The sequence below is a fragment of the Cebus imitator genome, unplaced genomic scaffold, assembly GCF_001604975.1.
Source record: "Cebus imitator isolate Cc_AM_T3 unplaced genomic scaffold, Cebus_imitator-1.0 Scaffold39, whole genome shotgun sequence".
NCBI lineage: Eukaryota > Metazoa > Chordata > Mammalia > Primates > Cebidae > Cebus > Cebus imitator.
This window is the reverse complement of record NW_016107354.1, coordinates 5,044,070-5,063,152: the sequence shown is the minus strand read 5'-3', so window position 1 is coordinate 5,063,152 and position 19,083 is coordinate 5,044,070. Positions and strand designations below refer to the sequence as shown.

Sequence of the window (19,083 nt, the reverse complement as noted above, 5' to 3'; positions counted from 1 at the left end):
CACATGAAAATGCAGATTTCATATGTTGGGGTCCTGTACCTAAATGATAATTACCTAATGTTCCTGATTAGTGTTTGCACTTGAAGCAAATTAGCATTACATTAAACAATTCAAACCCAATGTCTTTTGCAATCAGCTGCTAATATTAGACAATTTAAATCTGAGAATAATTTCATGTTAATGTCTATACACATATATACAGTAATTATACCTCAGATATGTCTCAGTGAATCAGATCTCTGACAAAGAAAAGTTGTAAGCATCCTTTCCACAGTGTAAATCTGGAAAGATGAAATCAAAGATGCCACTGAAATCTTCAAGGCCCTAAATATCCATATGTCAGAGCTGGAAAGGACCACAGAAATAATATGTCCAGTCTTCATTTTGTAGTGGAAGAAACAGATGTAGACCTGACTAAGCTTACAAATGTGGTCTACGGAGGAGTTGGGCCCTGACTCCTCTGAATTCAATGTCCCATTTTCGAAGGTCAGTAAATCCATCTTCTTTAATGTAGGCCGGACCTCACCTGGACTAGAGGAGATGGAAGCCTCAAGGCAAGGCTGCTGTCCAGTCTCATTAATAGCTCTCACCAAATAGGAGAGTGAGTCTTCATCCTGGCTTCCCATTCCCTTCACATTTAACACTATGTGTTGGTAACCAGAGCTTGTGAGTGAGGACCTTGCAACTGCCCCTGTGGATCCACCCTGTGTTCTTGCCAAAGCCACACTTCCCCTAAGCTACTCCCAGCTATAACTGAGCCAGCATGACTGTGGGACAGGTGACTCCTGCATCAGGAGATTTTGGCTTGATTCCCTGTCTCTTTTCCTTCCTCCTTTTCTTTCTCAGATGTCAGACCTGCAAAATGGCTTTCCTTGACTGCTTCTGCTTCTTCCTCTGTACCCATCACAGGAATTGCCTATCTACTACGTTAGTGTATGCCTCAAACTGACAGTCTCTACAAATCAAGGTGTTTTCTTCAGGAAATCAAGCAGAAATTGGAGGTTTTAAAAATATGCCTCAATCTATATCATGAGAAGAGTGGTAAAAGACTGAAAAAAAAATAAAAGAAGACAGGCTGAGGCCAAATGACAAATATTTTCTTAAAATTCATACTAGGCAGACATGAAACAAAAAAATAAGATCTTAAATACCAAGGGAAAGAGATAAAAGGGGGCTAAGGAGATGCATGCAGTTTAACTTCTCTGGATAAGGAATTAGAAAAGAAAAAAATGTATTTTTCATTGTTTGTCAATCTGAAAAAGAGTGACTGCAACCCAGAGAAATCTATCAGAAGGAAGGTAAACTCTCAAAAACAAAATTGGCATGAGCTCCTCAGAAGGAGCCAGGAAAATATTATAAGATCTTTCTGTAAAGCTTTGGATAGAAATGTCAATAATCAGACCTAGTAGAGTAGCCATCTGTGCAAAGGGGTTGCATAAAATGCTGGTATTATTTTTTTCCCCATTTATTTATTTTATTGCATTTTAGGTTTTGGAAATGCTGGTATTATTGACAGGATGGGGTAGATTAAAGATGGCTACAAATTCCTTTCTACTTATTTTATAGACAGATGAATTCTAATTCCTTTTCCCTTGAATCTAGGCTGGTCTTAATGCCTTGCTTGACTAATAGAAGCCAGCATTTGGCAGAAGTGGTCTTAAGACTTTCAAGGCCAGGTTTTGAAAACCCTTGATTGAAGCTTCCACCCAGTCATCTTGGAATACTGTTTTGGGAGCCCCGATCTTCCATATCAGAAGTTTGATAACTCTGAGACTATCGTGCTAGAAAACCCAAGTGTAGGATCCTTACCAATACCCTTAGCTAAGACCAGGCTTCCAGCCATCCCCTCCATGGCACCATACATGCAAGTGAATACTACTGTCTAGCACTCTTCAAGCTACCTGCCAGCTGAATACAACATCTGTTGTTGTTTCATGGAATGGAAGAATCACTTATGCAAGCCCCATCCAAATTACTGACCCTTAAAATTATGAGATATAATAAAATCAATTGCTGTTGGGTTTGTTGTTTTTTTTTTAATGTTTTAATAATAGAGCTCAGAACACAGGAAAAGACTACAGAGACCAACATGAACTATTTGAAGGATTACTGGATAAACCATCTCAGGTGAAAGCTTGTTGAAGTAGGGATACAGTATTTCCTTTGTCCTAACAGAACTCGCTGGAGAAATGCATGAATTAGGACTCTGAGGGAAGCACAGAAAGACTGGATGTGCTGAAGAGAAGATAAACAAAATAATAATTATATCCAGGTTTAGATGAGCTATTGGTCGGATGGGAAAATACCTCCTAAGTGGGAATATTCAATTTAGGAACATAAATGTGGATAAGATCTCTTAGAACTAAAGTATTTTGACAGACACAAAACTTAATTTCATTTCTCCCAATCAGGGAAATCTCAACATCTAGATTAGTTTGTTGGAAAAACAAAACAATGTGTCAGAAAGCAAAGGGAAGTCAAAGCAGAAAAGTAGCTCAGATCCAGATACTGCATTCACTCTGAGTTAGAAAAGGAAAAAGACCAACATGAGAAGAAGAATAAATTGTTAGAAATTCAAATGAGTCTCTCTAAAAGGAATAGAGGATTAACAGAGGGAAAGAGAACACTGGAGGGAGAGTTCATTACTGAAAAAAAAAATGTAGCAGAAAGAAATACTATTCAAAACTGGTACATTCAAAAGCTATAGGCAGATGCTATTCTGAGAAGCACCTGGCAAAGGTACTGGCCCTCCTGGACTCAGAATTCGGGAACATCAAGAGTGGCCTCAGTTCGGGTATCTGCTGAGGATGATGTTCAAATGCAGCAAGTGTGGAAACCAAATGAAAACTCTTCCCAGCAGAAGGGATCTTAAAGTTTAAGCAACCCTCTAGCAAGAGACAGGGACAACAGCCCTCCTGATACAGAACGAGAAGCACCTGTGTATCTTACGTCAAAAGAATATTTTTTGTAATTTAACCCTAAAAACATTTTGAAAAATATATGAACCCTTGTACATTTTTAATTTGACAGCTAAATTTTTTATCATAAGTTTAAAAAGCAAAGTTGGAAAGAATGTAACTTCCAGAAATCGCAAATATTGATGTAAAATAAAACCATTACATCACTCTTTCAGATGTATTCAATAGATTCTAAATACCAAAACAACTTGATACCATCATCATTCACACTTAAAAATACATGAATAATCTCTTTTTTTAGCATTCTGCATCTTCCATTAAATTTATATTCCCATTTCAGTTTTCCTTCAGAATTTAATGTAATATATTTAAGTTTTAAAGTGTTTTATTGATCACCCTTATTACACCTATTATTGAAATTTGAAATGTTATTTCCTGTTACTATCAGACTCTGTATTAAAAAAATCTTTTCTTGGTTGAAGATTATTATCAGCCCAATTGGTCAAAATGAAAAATAGATTATAAATTTTGATAAATAATTATAAGTTATACAAAATTAATTTTTAAAATAAATATATCTCTAAATGAGATTAATGAGGCTTTTTATCCTTTTTAAGCTAATTCATTTATGTATCCATGATTGAATACTGACTTAATGCTATATTTTTAGATATAAACTCCAAAAAATCTTTTTCCCATAAATCAATAGAGGGGAATGAGAGTAGTTTGTGTACATTGCTCAACCCCTTGAGTCACCTTCTAAGTTACATAATCACATAGCAATCTATCATCAAACACTTTTTTAATAATCTGGCAGCTGATAACTCCTCTAAATTGGTCCTCCTCAAAGTTGACAGAAGCAAAGAATTGGAAAAGACTTGATTTGCAAAAGCATTTTTTACTCTATCATTAGAGCTGTTCACTTACTTTCTCAATTTCTGGGAAAAATTCCAAAAGTACTTTACCAAGACTTATCAAATAACTATTAATTACAACCATGACTTTTTCACTTAAGAGCACCTTGAGTCACCCAAATTATTCTGAAAGGATTGGGAAAATCAAAATATTATTAATTTCATTGCCAATACAATTTTCAATAAAATATTTTTGTTCTTCAAATATGTTTTGTCAAAAGCTTGAAGCATTTACTTACTTAATTTATGAAAAATACGCACCCTATAACCTAATTGGCAAAGATAGTTCTTTTAGTCAACCCAATCAGCCAAGTCAGAGTTAACTTTTTCTTAATAAAGACCTGACTTCATTTCTATTTAAGAAATGTTTCTATATGTATTTCAAGAAATGCAAAAATCTACTGACAAATAATTATGAAGATTATTTTCTATGGGAAAAAAATCTAACAACTGTCAATATTCAAATAAATTAGACCTAAAATAAAATTTGATTTATTTGTACATGTTATAAAGCCAAGATAAAATAATTTACTGAATACGTAATAATGCAAAGTAATATGTGTTAACAATCTAAGTTAATAACAAATCTAAGAATATGATTTAAAAAGCACAGTATTCCTTTAGTAAATAGGTACATACATATTAAACTTTGGTGTATTTTAAATAAGAACTGAGAATTTAAAAATCGTAAGTCAATTAATTTTAGTAGCTCTCATGATCAAATTTCCCTATGTATTTAAAGAAAAAAAAAGTATATACTGCTTAAATCTAATTAGTATAACTGCTAGCAATTAATTTTTTCTTTTGTTAAAAGGCAGTAAAAAGTAGTGTAGATATTTCAAAAAATATTTTGGCAAAATAGACTTTGTTATCTTAAATAATGTGCAACAAATTTTTTTAAAATGTATAATTTATATCTGTTTTTTATCCACTATATCTTGAAAATTTTGATTGTTGTCAAAAGCATATTTCAGTTACATTTAAAAGAATCAGTGTCATTAACCTTTAGAGTCTTTGGCTCTACAAAGATACTTTTTTCCAGCTAATGTCACATCCTAGGAATGAGTGTGAAAAATAGCTAAAAGGAATTGCTTACATTTATATATGTATCCTTGAGATGAACCAAACCAACTCTATCTTAGATGTGAGCCTAACTGACTCCATCTTGGCTTCTTCCCCTACCATTTCTCCTTTGAGTGCATACCTGGGCCACACTATACTCAGTCATGTTATCCTTAGAACTATAGAAACATATAACCATTAAAACCATATCTTGCTTGACAAGCCCACTTGCTATTGTCAATACCCCCTTGATTGATTGTATGGAAAACACCGAATGCCCCCATTGGTAACCAGCAATCATGGGATCTGCTTATGTATAACCTTAGTTAATCAACAATCATGGGAGCCCTCTACCTACAAGTTACCAGCCTCCTCCCCTAACTTGCTTATTCTGCTTCTGTAAAATTCCACTTTGCCCCCTTACCCTGAGCAACATATAAAAGGAAATCAAACCCCTTCCTCAGGGCCATGAGATTTTGAGTGTGAGCTGACTCTCGGTGGCTTGCAATAAAGGACTCACAATCAGATTTCAGAGCGTGGTGCTTTCCAAACAACTCACTCAGATATAACGTCCTAAATAAACAATTTTTAGTGCTTGATGTGTCCTACCAGTGCTCTCTTTGCTTTGGTCTAAGGAGAATGCCCCTCAAGAGCCATACACTATTTGAGAATAAATGGATGGAAGAGATAAAATAAATTGGAAATTTTCAACTTTCATAATCATCCCTCCAACCACACACACACACACACACACACGCACACACACACACACACACACACTACCATATATCTGAATTGAGAAACTTCTCACACCAGAAAAAATACAAATTTTCTAATGACACTCTCAACATAAACTGTATGAAGCATGAGAATAATTCATGGAAGCCTAAGGGTCTTAATGGTCATAAGTGAAGGCTTTTCCTTTGCTTGATTCTCCACTCCCATATCCAGATTTTTGCATGGCAAGGCAATGCACTATTAGATTTGGGATGGGTGAAGAGCATTCCTTTTGGAAAGTAATAGAAGGCCTATAAAAAAACTCAGTGTATTATTGGGAAGATTGTTTTTAAGAAAGAAAACAAATGAAAATTAAAGATCTGGAAATAAGATTTCCTTAAAAGAATATGTGCTTGCATTTCTCCTGGGAAATCTTTGGGAACCTGGGGAATGCAGTGCATTTGAGTGGTTTGAAGACTACTGGTCTGTCACTTCAAGAAGCCCAAATCAATGCATGCTGGGGTGACAGAAACACAATGTTTTGAGGGAGCTAGAAATTAAGATGTTTTGAATATGCTGGATGGGAAAGAATGCAAATCAAGCAAGTCCTAGTAAAGAAGTTGCAAATGCCTGACTTTGCAGGAAAAGAAAAAAGGTTCAAATGCCCGTCAGTGAGAAAAGAGGCATTTTTTCCCCATGTATGGTAAACATAGTAACATAATTAACCTATGGTGGATATTTTCCCCCAGTAAGTGTATGTTCACAAATCTCTGTAGGCTGTATTCAACTGAAACAAACACTAACAGCCTGCCAAGGCTGCAACCAAGACAGTCTCAGTCACACATCTTTTTTTTTTTTTTTTTTCTCGGCTACCGATGAGCATCTATCTGATAAGGCCTTTGGCAACCCTAAGGGTGGCATCCTGGGACAAATTGTTGCCTGGAGTTCCTGAAATTCTTTAGGGATTGAAGATTGGCTTATTTTAACTTTCTGAGAATATATAGGTAGTGCTATGATAACATCACGTATCCAGTATTAAGGGTTTCTTGAGCCCTTTTAGTTATGGTTGGGAAAGACTAGTATAAATTGAGAAGTCCTAAAGGAACCCCTCTCATTATTGAAGAAAGAGCCTGGACTACAGCTGCTGAAGGAAACCCAACTCCCTGCACACTGGAATGAGGCCCTCCTGGGTGAGATGAACAGGGTATGAAAATTGAAGAGATTGTACTAACCTAAGAATTTGGGACTTTGGATTGTTCCTAAAAGTAAAAATTGAAATTTGCCTCCTATTCTATTTTCCACTCTCCCACTGAGCAGATTTTGCTCACCCATGTTGCCCAATATAGGTAAGTAGAAGCTGCAATGAGATTAAATGGTAATACAAAGATAATCCAAACATACTTGTCAGATAACAAATATAAAGATTTCCAAAATTTTAATATGCTCCTATCCCATTTTAAAGTTCCCTGGAAAAAAAAAAAGGTAAAAGAAAAAAATTAAATCCTTTTACTCTAGGAATAATCCAAAGTCCCAGGTTCTTAGGTTAGTACCATCTATTCAATTTTCATACTTTGTTCATCTCAGCCAGGAGGGCCTCATTCCAGCGTGTGGGAAGTTGGGTTTCCTTTAACAACTTTATTCCAGACTGACTGTACAAGAATGGGAGTTTCCTTCAGGACTTCTCAATTTGTATCAGTCTTTCCCAACCATAATTGAAAGAGTCCAAGGAGCCTTTAATACTGGGGTGGGGAGATTTGTTCCTCTACTCAAGAGCCTGCATGACTTCGTAGTGCTAAAAGAATGTTTCCCGAATTGCATTTCCTAAAACACCAGCATCTCAGAAGAAGTAAATAGGTGCATTAATAATATTTTTTAAATCCGTGACCCTGAAAGTTTGGAATATGTTGCTTAACATTCTATGCCAAATATTGTTCTAGTTATTAGATATATATGCATGAGCAAAACAAACCAAAATCCCTGCCTACAGAAGCTCAGGTCAGACAAGAAATACTATGAGTGCATGAGGATCTTTTGGAAGATTTGCAGTACAGAATAGCACATCATAAGACAAGTTTTGATGCAAAGAAATGGATTTGATTTCATTTACAAGACAGAACAAATGTAGGATCCTGGTATAATTACTAACATCCTAAGGAACAATATCTGAGTCATTAGTTTAAGAAATACATGCTTAAAATGCTGAACATAAATTATGCTGTCTTCAGCCAATATATCTCCTGATGTCACTGCTGCCCTGTATGGAAACTTTCTAACGTAAAAAGAAGCCAAAGATCAGCCAAAAATATATTATGAGGATGGCAAGCTCAGCCCATAGGAGGGCATGGAGGAAACCATGTGACATGCTGGTAGGGAAGGGGAAAACCAACAGGAAATGGGGTGATCAGGAAGAAAACTAATATGCAGATAAGTGGAGGATAGGTGGCCACCCACCTCCCATACTCCCATCAGGGGTGGGATGCCAATAAGGAACCCATTCTAACAGAGCAAGAGCTGGTCTGCTCAGCTTCCAAGCCAGGCATCAGTGAACCAGGTGGTCAGACCTGGCAATAAAGCAGGGAATAGCTGGGGAAGTAGAAGCACCAGACCAGGAGTTTCACCCTAGATATGGTCAGAATGAAGAAATATCAGAATGGATCCAAATATACAGCCCAAAGTCCAGGGAAGTAGGCTCCAAGCAAGCCCAGAGAGATTTTCCCAGGCTCTCCTGACCTAAAGCATCAAAGATACCCTGCCTCTTTGCTGCCTCATAGAAAACACTGATGACTACTTCCAAAACCAGCTGGCTTTCATTCACAGTCCAACTTAACACCTCCTTTTCAGCCTTTTTAATTGAACCTGGCACTTCCAGGCAAGTGAGCACAAAAATGGCATAAAAAGTAGCAGCCAGCACCTGTACCCCTGCTCAGAAGTTGTTCCAGGTATCCCTCCCCACCAATAACTCCAATATTTCTTGATCTTCACTCCCTTGACTTCTTTGCTCATTTTGGTCCTTGTGTCCCATGGGTCCCTCTGGACTTGAGGATTGATCACCACCTGCCCCTGCATGTGACTGTCAGCACTGGCTCATCAGTTTCAAGTGCCTGCCCCAGCACCCCAGCCTGTGGCCCTTTCTTCCCTTTGTCCCTGTCAAAACATGGAGAGTGGCCCTTGAGAACCTTCCTGTGGTTGGGGTGGAGGGTGATACTAGCCAGGAAGAGCTCACTGACATGGGGCCTTGTAGGAGGAGTGGGGGTGAGGCAGGACCAGCATGCAAGTCAAGTCAGAAGGGTCAAACAATCAAACACTCAGGACGAAGAGAAAGCATACCCTGGGCTCAGCAGAGAGGCTGAATTTGGAGAGGAGCGGATATGGAAAGAGATTTGCTATTTGTGGTAGGCTTTTATTTGGTGGTGGGAAAAGAATGGCAAATATGTAACACAATATTTCTGTAACTATAAATAACCATAAATACCTTTCATAATGAAAACCTTATGGAATCTGCTTTACTGGGAGGTTTTTAAAATAGCAAAGGGCAAGGGAGAGAAATAATGTGTATTTAACCCACACTATGTGCTAAGCACCTTCCATATGCCGCTGCTTAGTCCTCTCACTTTTCTTCTGGGGATAGTTTCTCAATTTATAGAGGAGGAAAACAAGGCTGAGAGAGGTTCAGGAACTTAACCAAGGCTCCATGGTGAACCACAGTTTGAAAGTAGATCTGTCAGGCTCCAAAGCCCTCTCTCTTTCTGGAATTAAGCATAAGCTTGCCTAGAGGCAGAAGCTAAACTATATGACCTTTCCAGGTTCTTCTCTGTTGTCAGGATTTCTAGAATTGGCATATATTCTTTCAAGATAGTAAGGATCCATCAGATGCACTGTGAACCATAACTCAACAGAGATTGAGGGTGGTGGGAGTGAAACTGAAAATGTAATTAGGAGATGCTGGGCTCTGCCACCATGTTGCTCTATGACCTTGGATAAGTTTCTCCCCTCTCTGGGCTCAAGTTTTCACATCTGGAAAATGCAGAATTGGCTTAGGTGCTTGGGAAGCCTCATCCCAGCTCTGACAGTTTTGTTTCACAGACTCTGGAGTTGACTTTGGTGGTTTGAGTAGGATGTTTCCCAATAAAGTCCACGTCGGTATCTTCCCTAAGCCTGGCTCAGCCCCTCTTACCCACCTTTCCCACAAGGGTCCACAAAGGCACCCCTCCAAACAGCCCAGCCTGCACTGACCTGTACCTCCCGTGTCAGGGCCAGCTCCAGCAGCTGGCCAAAGTGCTGGCCCAGCATGCTCAGGGTCTCACTCACACAGGCCTTCATTGACTTCAGGACATGCTCATTCTCAACCTGAAGACACCTGAAAGGAAGAAACCATGAGGTGGATCACTGGAAAGGGCAGGTGGTCGGCCCAGAAACATTGCAGGGGCCAGAACTGGACCTGCTCCAAGTCTGGTGTGGGGTGAAAGTATACTAGAGGGAAGGGTATCCACAACTGGAAGTCAGAGACTATCCCACATCTGGCTCGCCCCCTGGTCTCTTAGTATGCAGAAAAGTCCTGGCCTGAGATGAGAACTACCATCCACATCACCAGGAAGAAAGGCCATCAGAGTATGGAAAATCTATACCTCTGGGCTTCTCCCTAGAGAATCTGCCATCATTGCAGCCAGGGTCTATCTTTTCAGTAATGTTGGGGTGGATGTGGAGGGGCAAGAAGCTTCAAGGAGAGGTGCCAAGTGCTAGGTAATGCTAGTGAGCTCTGTAAATGTGGATGGCAAGGCCGGGCACGGTGGCTCATGCCTATAATCCCAGCATTTTGGGAGGCCAAGGCGGGTGGATCACGAGGTCAAGAGATCGAGACCATCCTGGTCAACAAGGTGAAACCTCGTCTCTACTTAAAATACAAAAATGAGCTGGGCATGATGGTGCGTGCCTGTAGTCCCAGCTACACGGGAGGCTGAGGCAGGAGAATTGCTTGAACCCAGGAGGCGGAGGTTGCAGTGAGCCGAGATCGTGCCATTGCACTCCAGTCTGGGCAACAACAGCGAAACTCCGTCTCAAAAAAAAAAAAAAAATGTGGATGGCAATGCCTGTGGCCCTTTAAGAAATGGCTCCCTAGAGTGTGCAGAGAACCTTAAGAATTTTCTTTCCAGACAAGAAAAACAGAGGGAGATTAGGTTCAAATTTACCTCTGTAGCCTGACAATGTTCCACCCAGGAAAGCAAAAGACCCTAGGGAGCTCAGGGGATGCCAAGACCCAGGTTTTATCTTCAGGACACAGGTGCTGGGAGGGGTGAAGAAAAACGGGTGTGTATACACATGAGGCTGAATGTGTGTACATAGCAGAGTATAAACATATGTATGTTTATATGTGTGAAATATGGAGAAGAGAGTGTGAATGTTTTTCTGTGCTGGTCCGAGCATGTGTTTATATATCTGTGTACGAGAAAGTGAGTGTCTGTGGGCATTGAAGCCAATGTGTATGTGTGTAAGGGTGTGAGTATCTGTTTTCACCTTGCCTTGACTCTTGCCTTGACTTTGGAGATCAGTGGGTCTTCCCAAAGCTGTGGGAACTTTTTCCTTGTTACCAACTCCTAGAAAATTCTCTTTATTCCTATGCCCAGGCCTTTCCTCTGCCTTTTACCTTATCCCTAGGACCTGAACATGGGGCAGAGAAAAAAAAAAAAAAAACTCAAGAGAATCTTTTAAGATTTCTGATAAAAATCAGAAAAAGGAAACTCTGAAACCACCACCAGGCCTCCCATTCCCATTTTCCCTCTGGGAGAAGATACCAGCCCCTTCTACCAGAGGTCAGGCAGGCAGACCCTGGGAGATCCAGGGTCCAGATTTACCTCTCTGTGACTGCTGAGAGCTCTGAGCATTTCTCCATTAGCAGCTTCTCAATCTGTAGAAAAACAAGTCAATTTTATTCAACTCAATAAGCATTGCTTGAGGACCAACTGCTGTGCTGAGTACTCGGGGGCATTAAAAATGAAGAATCAAGTAATGTGACCTGGGGAACAGGCACTTAAACTATAAGACAGTGTGATACGGGTGGCAAAAGAGATCATTGTCTGCTGCTTTGGAAGTATAAGAAAATGAAACTGAGCAGTTATTTATGCTGAGGAAGCTGAGAAGCTTCAGGGAAGAAGGAGTATTTAAGCTGGGCTTTCAAGAATGAAGAGAAGTTTTAATGTCTGCAAAGCAGAGGAAGAAAAACTTCAAGGCAAGGGGTAAAGCACTAAGGTGAAATGAGAATGACAAAAGAAAGAAATAATAAGGGAGATTTTTAATAGTTCACTTTGGGCTTTGAGAAGAAGATTCAAAGACACAGGCTGTAAAATCAGAAAAGCTTAGATTGAACCTTACTTATCACCATTTGCTCCATAACTTTAAACAAATTATTTGGTCTCTCAAAACTTCTGTTTCCTCATCTACAAAATAATGGTAATACTAACATATTTTTAGTTAATTGCTTTAAGTGTTTTGCATATAACGATTCATCTAGTCCTCACAACAAATCTATAACATAAATGCGATTATCATACCTTTTAGAATGAAGGAACTGGGAAACAGAGAAGTTAAATAACTTGCCAATATCCACACAGCAGAGCTGACATTTCAACCCAAGCAGTCTGACATTAAAGTCAATAAATTTAACCATTGCATAGCTTCTCACAGTGGTGGCACCTACCTTGCAGGTTGTGCAGTTTAAATGAGATACATACAAAAAAATCCAGCAGAATGTCCAGCACATAGTAGGAACTCAGTAAAGGTTCTACTATCTTTCTTCCCTCCTTTATTGGAAGGGGAGAAAGGCCTCTGGAGCAACAAAGATTCAGATACCACATGATTCAAATCCACTTTTCTCTAAAGCATCCTGACTTTCAGTTCCTGCCCACTCCTATCCCAGGGCAGCTGACCTGGCCCATTTCCTGCGAGGAGCTCCTGCTGACAGCACTGTACTCGCTGACCATGGAGCGGGCGTGGCAGGTCAGACGCACGCTCATGCTGTGCACCCGTGCCCAGCGGTCCTGGGCCAGCTTCTGCCCAATCCTGCGCAGCTCTGTGCTGATGACCCAGCCCCGTTTGAGCAGCAGCTGCAGGGGGTCTCCAGGGCCAGGGCCGCCTGCCAGGATGAGATCACTCTGCGCATCCTCTTCCAGGCTGATGGGCTTTGCCTGCAGGATGCACATGCACTCACACTCAGTCATGAGCTTCAGATCTTCCATCCAGCGCTGTACTGAATCCACCTGCATCAGGTGCAGCCTGCAACCAGGAAACAGCACCATGATGACTACTAACACCCCACGATTTCCAAAGATCTCAATTCTAGACCATCTGATGTTCACTAAGGACCTACTATATGCTCAGCAGTGTTTCTCCCATTCATGAACCTTGATATTCCCAGTCATTTCTCATTCCCTTCATCTAACAGATAACAAGTCTGAAGCACCAAGTTTTAAGGACAGATGACCAGACTAATAAGCAACAGGCAATTAAGTCTGACAGAGTAGCCAATGATCTTTACAATAGGGGAAATGGAAGGCTGAGGCAGGAGTATTGCTTGAAGTCAGGAGTTCAAGACCAGCCTGTACCACATAGCAAGATCCCATCTCTTTAAAAAAAAGTTAATGGAAATAGCCTAAATATAAAATAATAGTTATGCTAAGTGAGCTATGGTATAGCTATGATTATGTAGTATGCACTCATTTAAAATGATTATTTCCAAAAGTTTATAGCAAAGAAAAATGTATGTGCTAATAAAGTAGGGAATGCAGTATGCAAAAATGGAAATATAAACACACAATTATTACAATAATGTTTGAATGCTACATCTTAATGAGTAATAAAAACTAAAGTCTTTTTCATTTTTTTCAGCTTTTCTCTAATTTCCAAATTTTCTATAGTGAGCATATATATTACATTTGTCATGGAACAAAACTTTATTTAGTATAACAGCATGAGAACATAGATTAGTTCCTAACATCTTAATCAAATAAAATGCGCTCTAAAATTCACTTAGTCAAGCAAAAGTCAGTAATATCAGATCATTAATAAAGCATTGTACATTCGTTGAGTGCCTTATATTTCATATAAGCGCCAGCCACTGTGGGAAAAGCCGAGATGAAGATGTCAAGCCTTTACTCTCAAGGAGCTTTTGATCTCCCTAAGGAGTCAAGATAAACTAATGAGAAGTTAAAAGACAATTGTTATGTGTCAATTAAAAATAAAACTTTAAACAAAACTAAACTAAAAAGACAATAACAAATTTCACCATCATTTCACAACAGAAGACAGGCATAGTTAATGACTAAGGTTGAGCTCAAGTTCCTTTGTCTTCGGCTTTTAACGGTCTTCTGATTAGTCTTTCTGCTGGCTGCTCTTGCCTGCGTCAAACATTCTTTACCTGCCACCAACTCATTCACTCATCTACAAATATCATTATCTACTACATGTCAAATATTGTTCTAAGACCTAGACTGTAGCACCAAACAAATAATCACTTCTTTAGCAAATGTTACATTCAAGTGAGAGAACAGTCAATTTTCAACATAAATGAGCAATGTATGTAATATGCTTCAAGTAGCAAGTTCTATGAAGGAAAAAAGAACACGAAAGAAGGCTAGAGAGTGTTAGGGGTGGATGGGGAAGTAGGCCTCACAATTTAAAATAAAAGGATCAGAGGAGGCTCATTGAGAAAGAGACACTTGAACAAAGACTTGAAGCACAGGAGGAAGGATGCCAGGTGGATATCGGGGGCAAACTGCTCCAAGGAGAGAGATCAGCAGGTGCAAAGCCTTTGGGAGCAGAAGTGTCCTGAGAAGTGTGAGGAATAGCAAGGTGACAAGAGTAGCGTGGGAAGAGTCAGCTGGGGTAGGAGATGAGTTGACAGCAATGAGGTGGGGTGAAGGGAGTAGATCTATAGGGCTGTGTTGGACAAGGTGGGGACTTGGCTTTTATTCCGAGTCAATATAGCAAACAAAGGGCACCAGTGAGGCCAGCATGGTGGAGCAAAATTATCAAGTAAGGTTTAAATTATAAGGCAGGCTCCAGTTATCAAGGTTAAAAAATCATGTCTTCATGTTTACAGTTATTTAATGAGAAGGAGCAGGATTTTCTGAAAGATGTAACCACTTGACTACAGGCTTTTAGATGTAATTTTTAGCTACAATTCTTATATTGTTTATGGTAATTGAACATATTATTTCTTTTAGAAAATTGCTTTTAAAAAATAACCAATGATCTTTCTTTCTCTGCCTCTCTTCATTGAAATAGCTATTACATTTTGTAAGGAATTGAACATATACATATATATACAGATGTATGTGAACACACACATGCTTGTATATGTATACACAGAGAGAAGAGAAACTCATTGAATCTGAAATCACAGCACTCTACTGCCCATCTATCTTTATGAAATCATATTTAATTTTACATTAAGTAGAACCACATCTCATGTACTGTTTGATAGCAGACAACTTTTAATCTTCTGTACCTTATTATCACTCCCTTATATTTGCAACTCCCTCCCCCCACCAAACTCGGCTAACTAATTTTAACCTAGTAGGTATCATTTTATATTTTTCTCCACACTTATGCATTCTTACGCAGACTTTTATCTAAGTATATATACATTTGTAAGGTTTTCTGACCTGTTGCTTGTTTTGTAAATATGACCATAATATACAAACATTTTGCTGCATTTTGATTTTCCTATTTAACTTTGAAATCTTTCCAAGTCATCCAGCAGAATCCTAAAACACTCTTTCCAATGTCTGAACATTAATGCATATTGTGCATATACCACAACTTATTAAACCATTTTCCCACTGCTGGGCATTCACTTTTTGTTTAGCTCGTGACCTTTATAAACCATACAACATTCAACATCCTCATGCATATGTTCTAACACATCAGAACCTTAATTCTAGGGCATAGATCCTGAGGAATAGAATTGTAATTCAACAGATGTTGCCACATTGACTTTCTTTTTTTTTTTGAGACGGAGTTTCGCTCTTGTTACCCAGGCTGGAGTGCAATGGCGCGATCTCGGCTCACCGCAACCTCCGCCTCCTGGGTTCAGGCAATTCTCCTGCCTCAGTCTCCCGAGTAGCCGGGACTACAGGCACGCGCCACCATGCCCAGCTAATTTTTTGTATTTTTAGTAGAGGCGGGGTTTCACCATGTTGACCAGGATGGTCTCGATCTCTTGACCTCGTGATCCACCCGCCTCGGCCTCCCAAAGTGCTGGGATTACAGGCGTGAGCCACCGCGCCCGGCCCGCCACATTGACTTTCAAAAGTCCCAATCCTTTACATTCCCCTAAGAATGTACTAGGGCTTTCTACATAAATGTTGAAATACATTTCTCCCCTGCATAAATCCTTCAGTTATCCCCCAGACCACCATTCCTGGATAAGTCAAAACTCCTGAGACTAAGATGAGAGCGTTTCCATGATATGGCCCCAGACTACCTTCCCACACATCTCCCTTGTCCATATTCCTCCAACTCCTAGTGCCCCTGCCACAAACACACTCTATACCTCAGATACATTCAATCTTCCAATTTCCCAAACACACCACTCTCTTTCACAATCCTCTGCAGCCTTGAACACGCAGTTCTCCATCAGATTAGAATCCTCTTTTCTTCTCTATGTGGCAAGTTTCTATTCACCCTGCAAGACCTGGCCCTTACATTACCTACTCTAAAAAACTTCAGCCAGAGCTCATAAGTTCCTCCTCAGGGCCCCTGCATCCTTCAGTTGGGCACTAATAACATTCTATTGTAATTGGTGTGTGTGAACTCCCCAAGTCCTGTGAGGAACAGTCTCTTGTGCCTGGCTTATTGCCAGTGTCTGATATATATCAATTATTCAGAAAATGTATGCTCATGAATTAGTGGCCAAGTGTCAGACATTTATTGCCATAGGTCTGTACCTATGCAGAGACTTTATATGCCTCCATCACACAGCTACCCAGAGAGTGCCCCAAGAATGAAGTGATGGGAAAGGAGATGTTAAAGATGGAAAAACTGTGATTATTGTGTTCTAGAGACAAAGAAATGGGAGGCAAACTGACCTCAGGGCTTTTAAGAGGCAACAAATGAACAAGTCACTTGCACATTGACTCATTCACTCCATAAGCAGTTTACAGTGGACATCTGTTGTATTATCCTTCCAGCATTCCTTTCTCTCTCTTCTGTCAATCACAAAGACAAGTTTAATTAGCTACCTCTTTGGATGGCTGCCCAGGTTGCAGCTTTTCTCTCTTCTTTGCTAAGGGCCCCTCCTCTCAAACACAGGGGTGATCCCCTGGCCATCTGTGGCCATGTCTGGACTGTGTTAAAATGCCCCTGGAAAGAATTGGTGCTTGATCCAGGGGTGGACTTCTGAACCAAGCTGCATGAATCCAATTCCTTACCCCAAATTGTGAAACTTAGAACCAAGGGTCACACGGACAGGAATTGTTGCACATGGGATGTGTTAACAATGAAAACTTCAGTTGTTCCATGAGAAACTCCAGGATCACTTGGGGAGTGGGGTGACAAGTCCAACAAATAATCTCTATTGATTACAACCAAAAGAACATTTTCTAAGACACAAATGCACAAATAACCAAACATAGTTGAATTGGTGTTCTTACAGTAAAGGTCTGCTGGGAATTCCAAGAAGAGAACTGTTCCTCTCCATTGACAATCAGGGGCAGGTGCCTGGAGGAGGTGGTCATACCCTGGGTAGGATTTGAATTTGTGGGGGAGCATACTCTAGGGTGGGGCAGTCAAAGGGATGATAAGTAAGTCCCTTGCTCTACAGTTGTACATTCTGGAAGAGAGGGAACAATGATAAGGAAAGCCAGAAAGGTACACCAAGGCCCTGATTGTGAGAAGCCTTTGGTGCCAGATTAGGGGCTGGCATTGGCATTGAGAGCCCTGAGAAGATACTGGAGGGTGGCAGGGCAGGACAGCAGAGGTGGGGATAGGTGAGATTAGAAAACAGCCAAATCACAGCACCTGGGACCACCACCTGGCTCAAAGGAAACCTGTGTGCTGGGACTGCTCCCTGAGGAAGAGCTCTGGCACTTTCTGAATGGAAGCACTCACACGCCTTTACCTCTGGCCTGGAAGGGAAAGAACCAACACAACCCAAGCCATGGTAGAGGCAGGAAAGGAGAACAAGGACATGGGAGGCCTGCTCAGATCCACAGCTCAAATTTTTGTCAAGCCCTCTACCCCAATGCACACTGTATACTTAGTTCTTGCTTTTAAAGCGATTTAAGAATTAAAAAGTGAGATTTCAGAAGCCGTGTTAATTAAACTCTTAATCGATTTGGCACTCTGCAAGTAGGAGATGTAGAATGACAGAACTATTGATTTCTTCAAGCCCTGTGTGTTTGTGCCTACGAGTGTCTGTGTTTGTGGATATGAATCCACATGGGTGCCTGTTTATATTATCTTGATGCCTGTATCTGTCTGTGTGTCTGTATATCCCTATCTGTGCAAATAGATGACTATATCTGTGTTTACAGACCTCACCTCATATAAACTTGATGATTAAAAATGGGGGTGGAGCTTGAGCATGGGTGTACTTAGTGAATCATTTCCAAAGAAAAGAGTGTAGAAAAGGGAGAAACAAAAAAAAATTACAGCAGAGAAACCTGGCAGACACTACTTTAACCAAGTGATCATGATTAACTTCACCAAGGATAAGGCATCTTGCTAGCAGGTATAGGATATGATAAAAAGGGAACTGCAGCCTGTTTTCCAGTCTTGGGTTGTGTTGGTTCTTTCTTTTCCAGGCCAGAGGTAAAGGGGTGTGAGTGCCTCCATTCTTTCCCCAGGACAGGTAGCCTCGGTCTCATTGTAGGAGGTATGGATTCTGTCTTTGGCTAGGATGTCAGACAAAGTATAGCTGAGTTCCCAGACATGTGGTAAAAGTTTAAGTGTTGGGCAAATAGCTAGATCCCACAAAAAAAAATGATAACGATTTTGAAATATTTGAAGCTGATGTCATTAGAACAAGAGAAACTTCTCATACAAGGCATTTTTGCAAATGTTCCTGTCTTCCACTAAGCAATGCACTGGTTGGGTAGAGCTTGAACCCTTAGCCACTGTTGTCCCAATTCTAAGAGCCTGGGCTGAATGTAAAGGTAACAGTGCTCTGGTGAGGTATGGGTGTATATTCTCAAGCTCTTGAGAAGTCTCTGACCCCACATGACGCCAATATCAAACACACAATATTCTCAACAGTTCAACAAGGTTTAAAACATTAAGCAGCGTCTCTCAGGCAATCCCTGATAAACTTGATTCAATGAACCACTATTGACACCAACAATGAGTCAGGCCTTGTTCCAGTGATCCCTGCCCTCAGGAAGCTCACATGTGTAGCAGAAGAGACAGACATAAGAAAGATAGCCCAACTTCACTCTTATCCTATCATGATGAGTCATGAGGCTTGCTCAAGTGCATCTAAA

General features: G+C 40.2%; 1 protein-coding gene and 1 long non-coding RNA gene across 2 annotated transcripts in view; one reads left to right on the top strand and one right to left on the bottom strand.

The window, feature by feature from the left end:
- Positions 1-19,083, bottom strand: part of INSC (INSC spindle orientation adaptor protein) — a 128,024-nt gene that overhangs the window by 55,512 nt on the left and 53,429 nt on the right. Inside the window, exons 3-5 of the mRNA XM_017525797.2 lie at positions 12,532-12,877; positions 11,461-11,513; positions 9,845-9,968 (exon numbers count right to left, since the gene is read on the bottom strand). Coding sequence (XP_017381286.1) covers positions 9,845-9,968; positions 11,461-11,513; positions 12,532-12,877 — 523 coding nt within the window. The remainder of the gene's footprint in view (positions 1-9,844; positions 9,969-11,460; positions 11,514-12,531; positions 12,878-19,083) is intronic.
- LOC108302255 overlaps positions 1-19,083 on the top strand; it is a 112,134-nt gene that overhangs the window by 72,752 nt on the left and 20,299 nt on the right. The gene's annotated exons all lie outside the window — the stretch shown is intronic.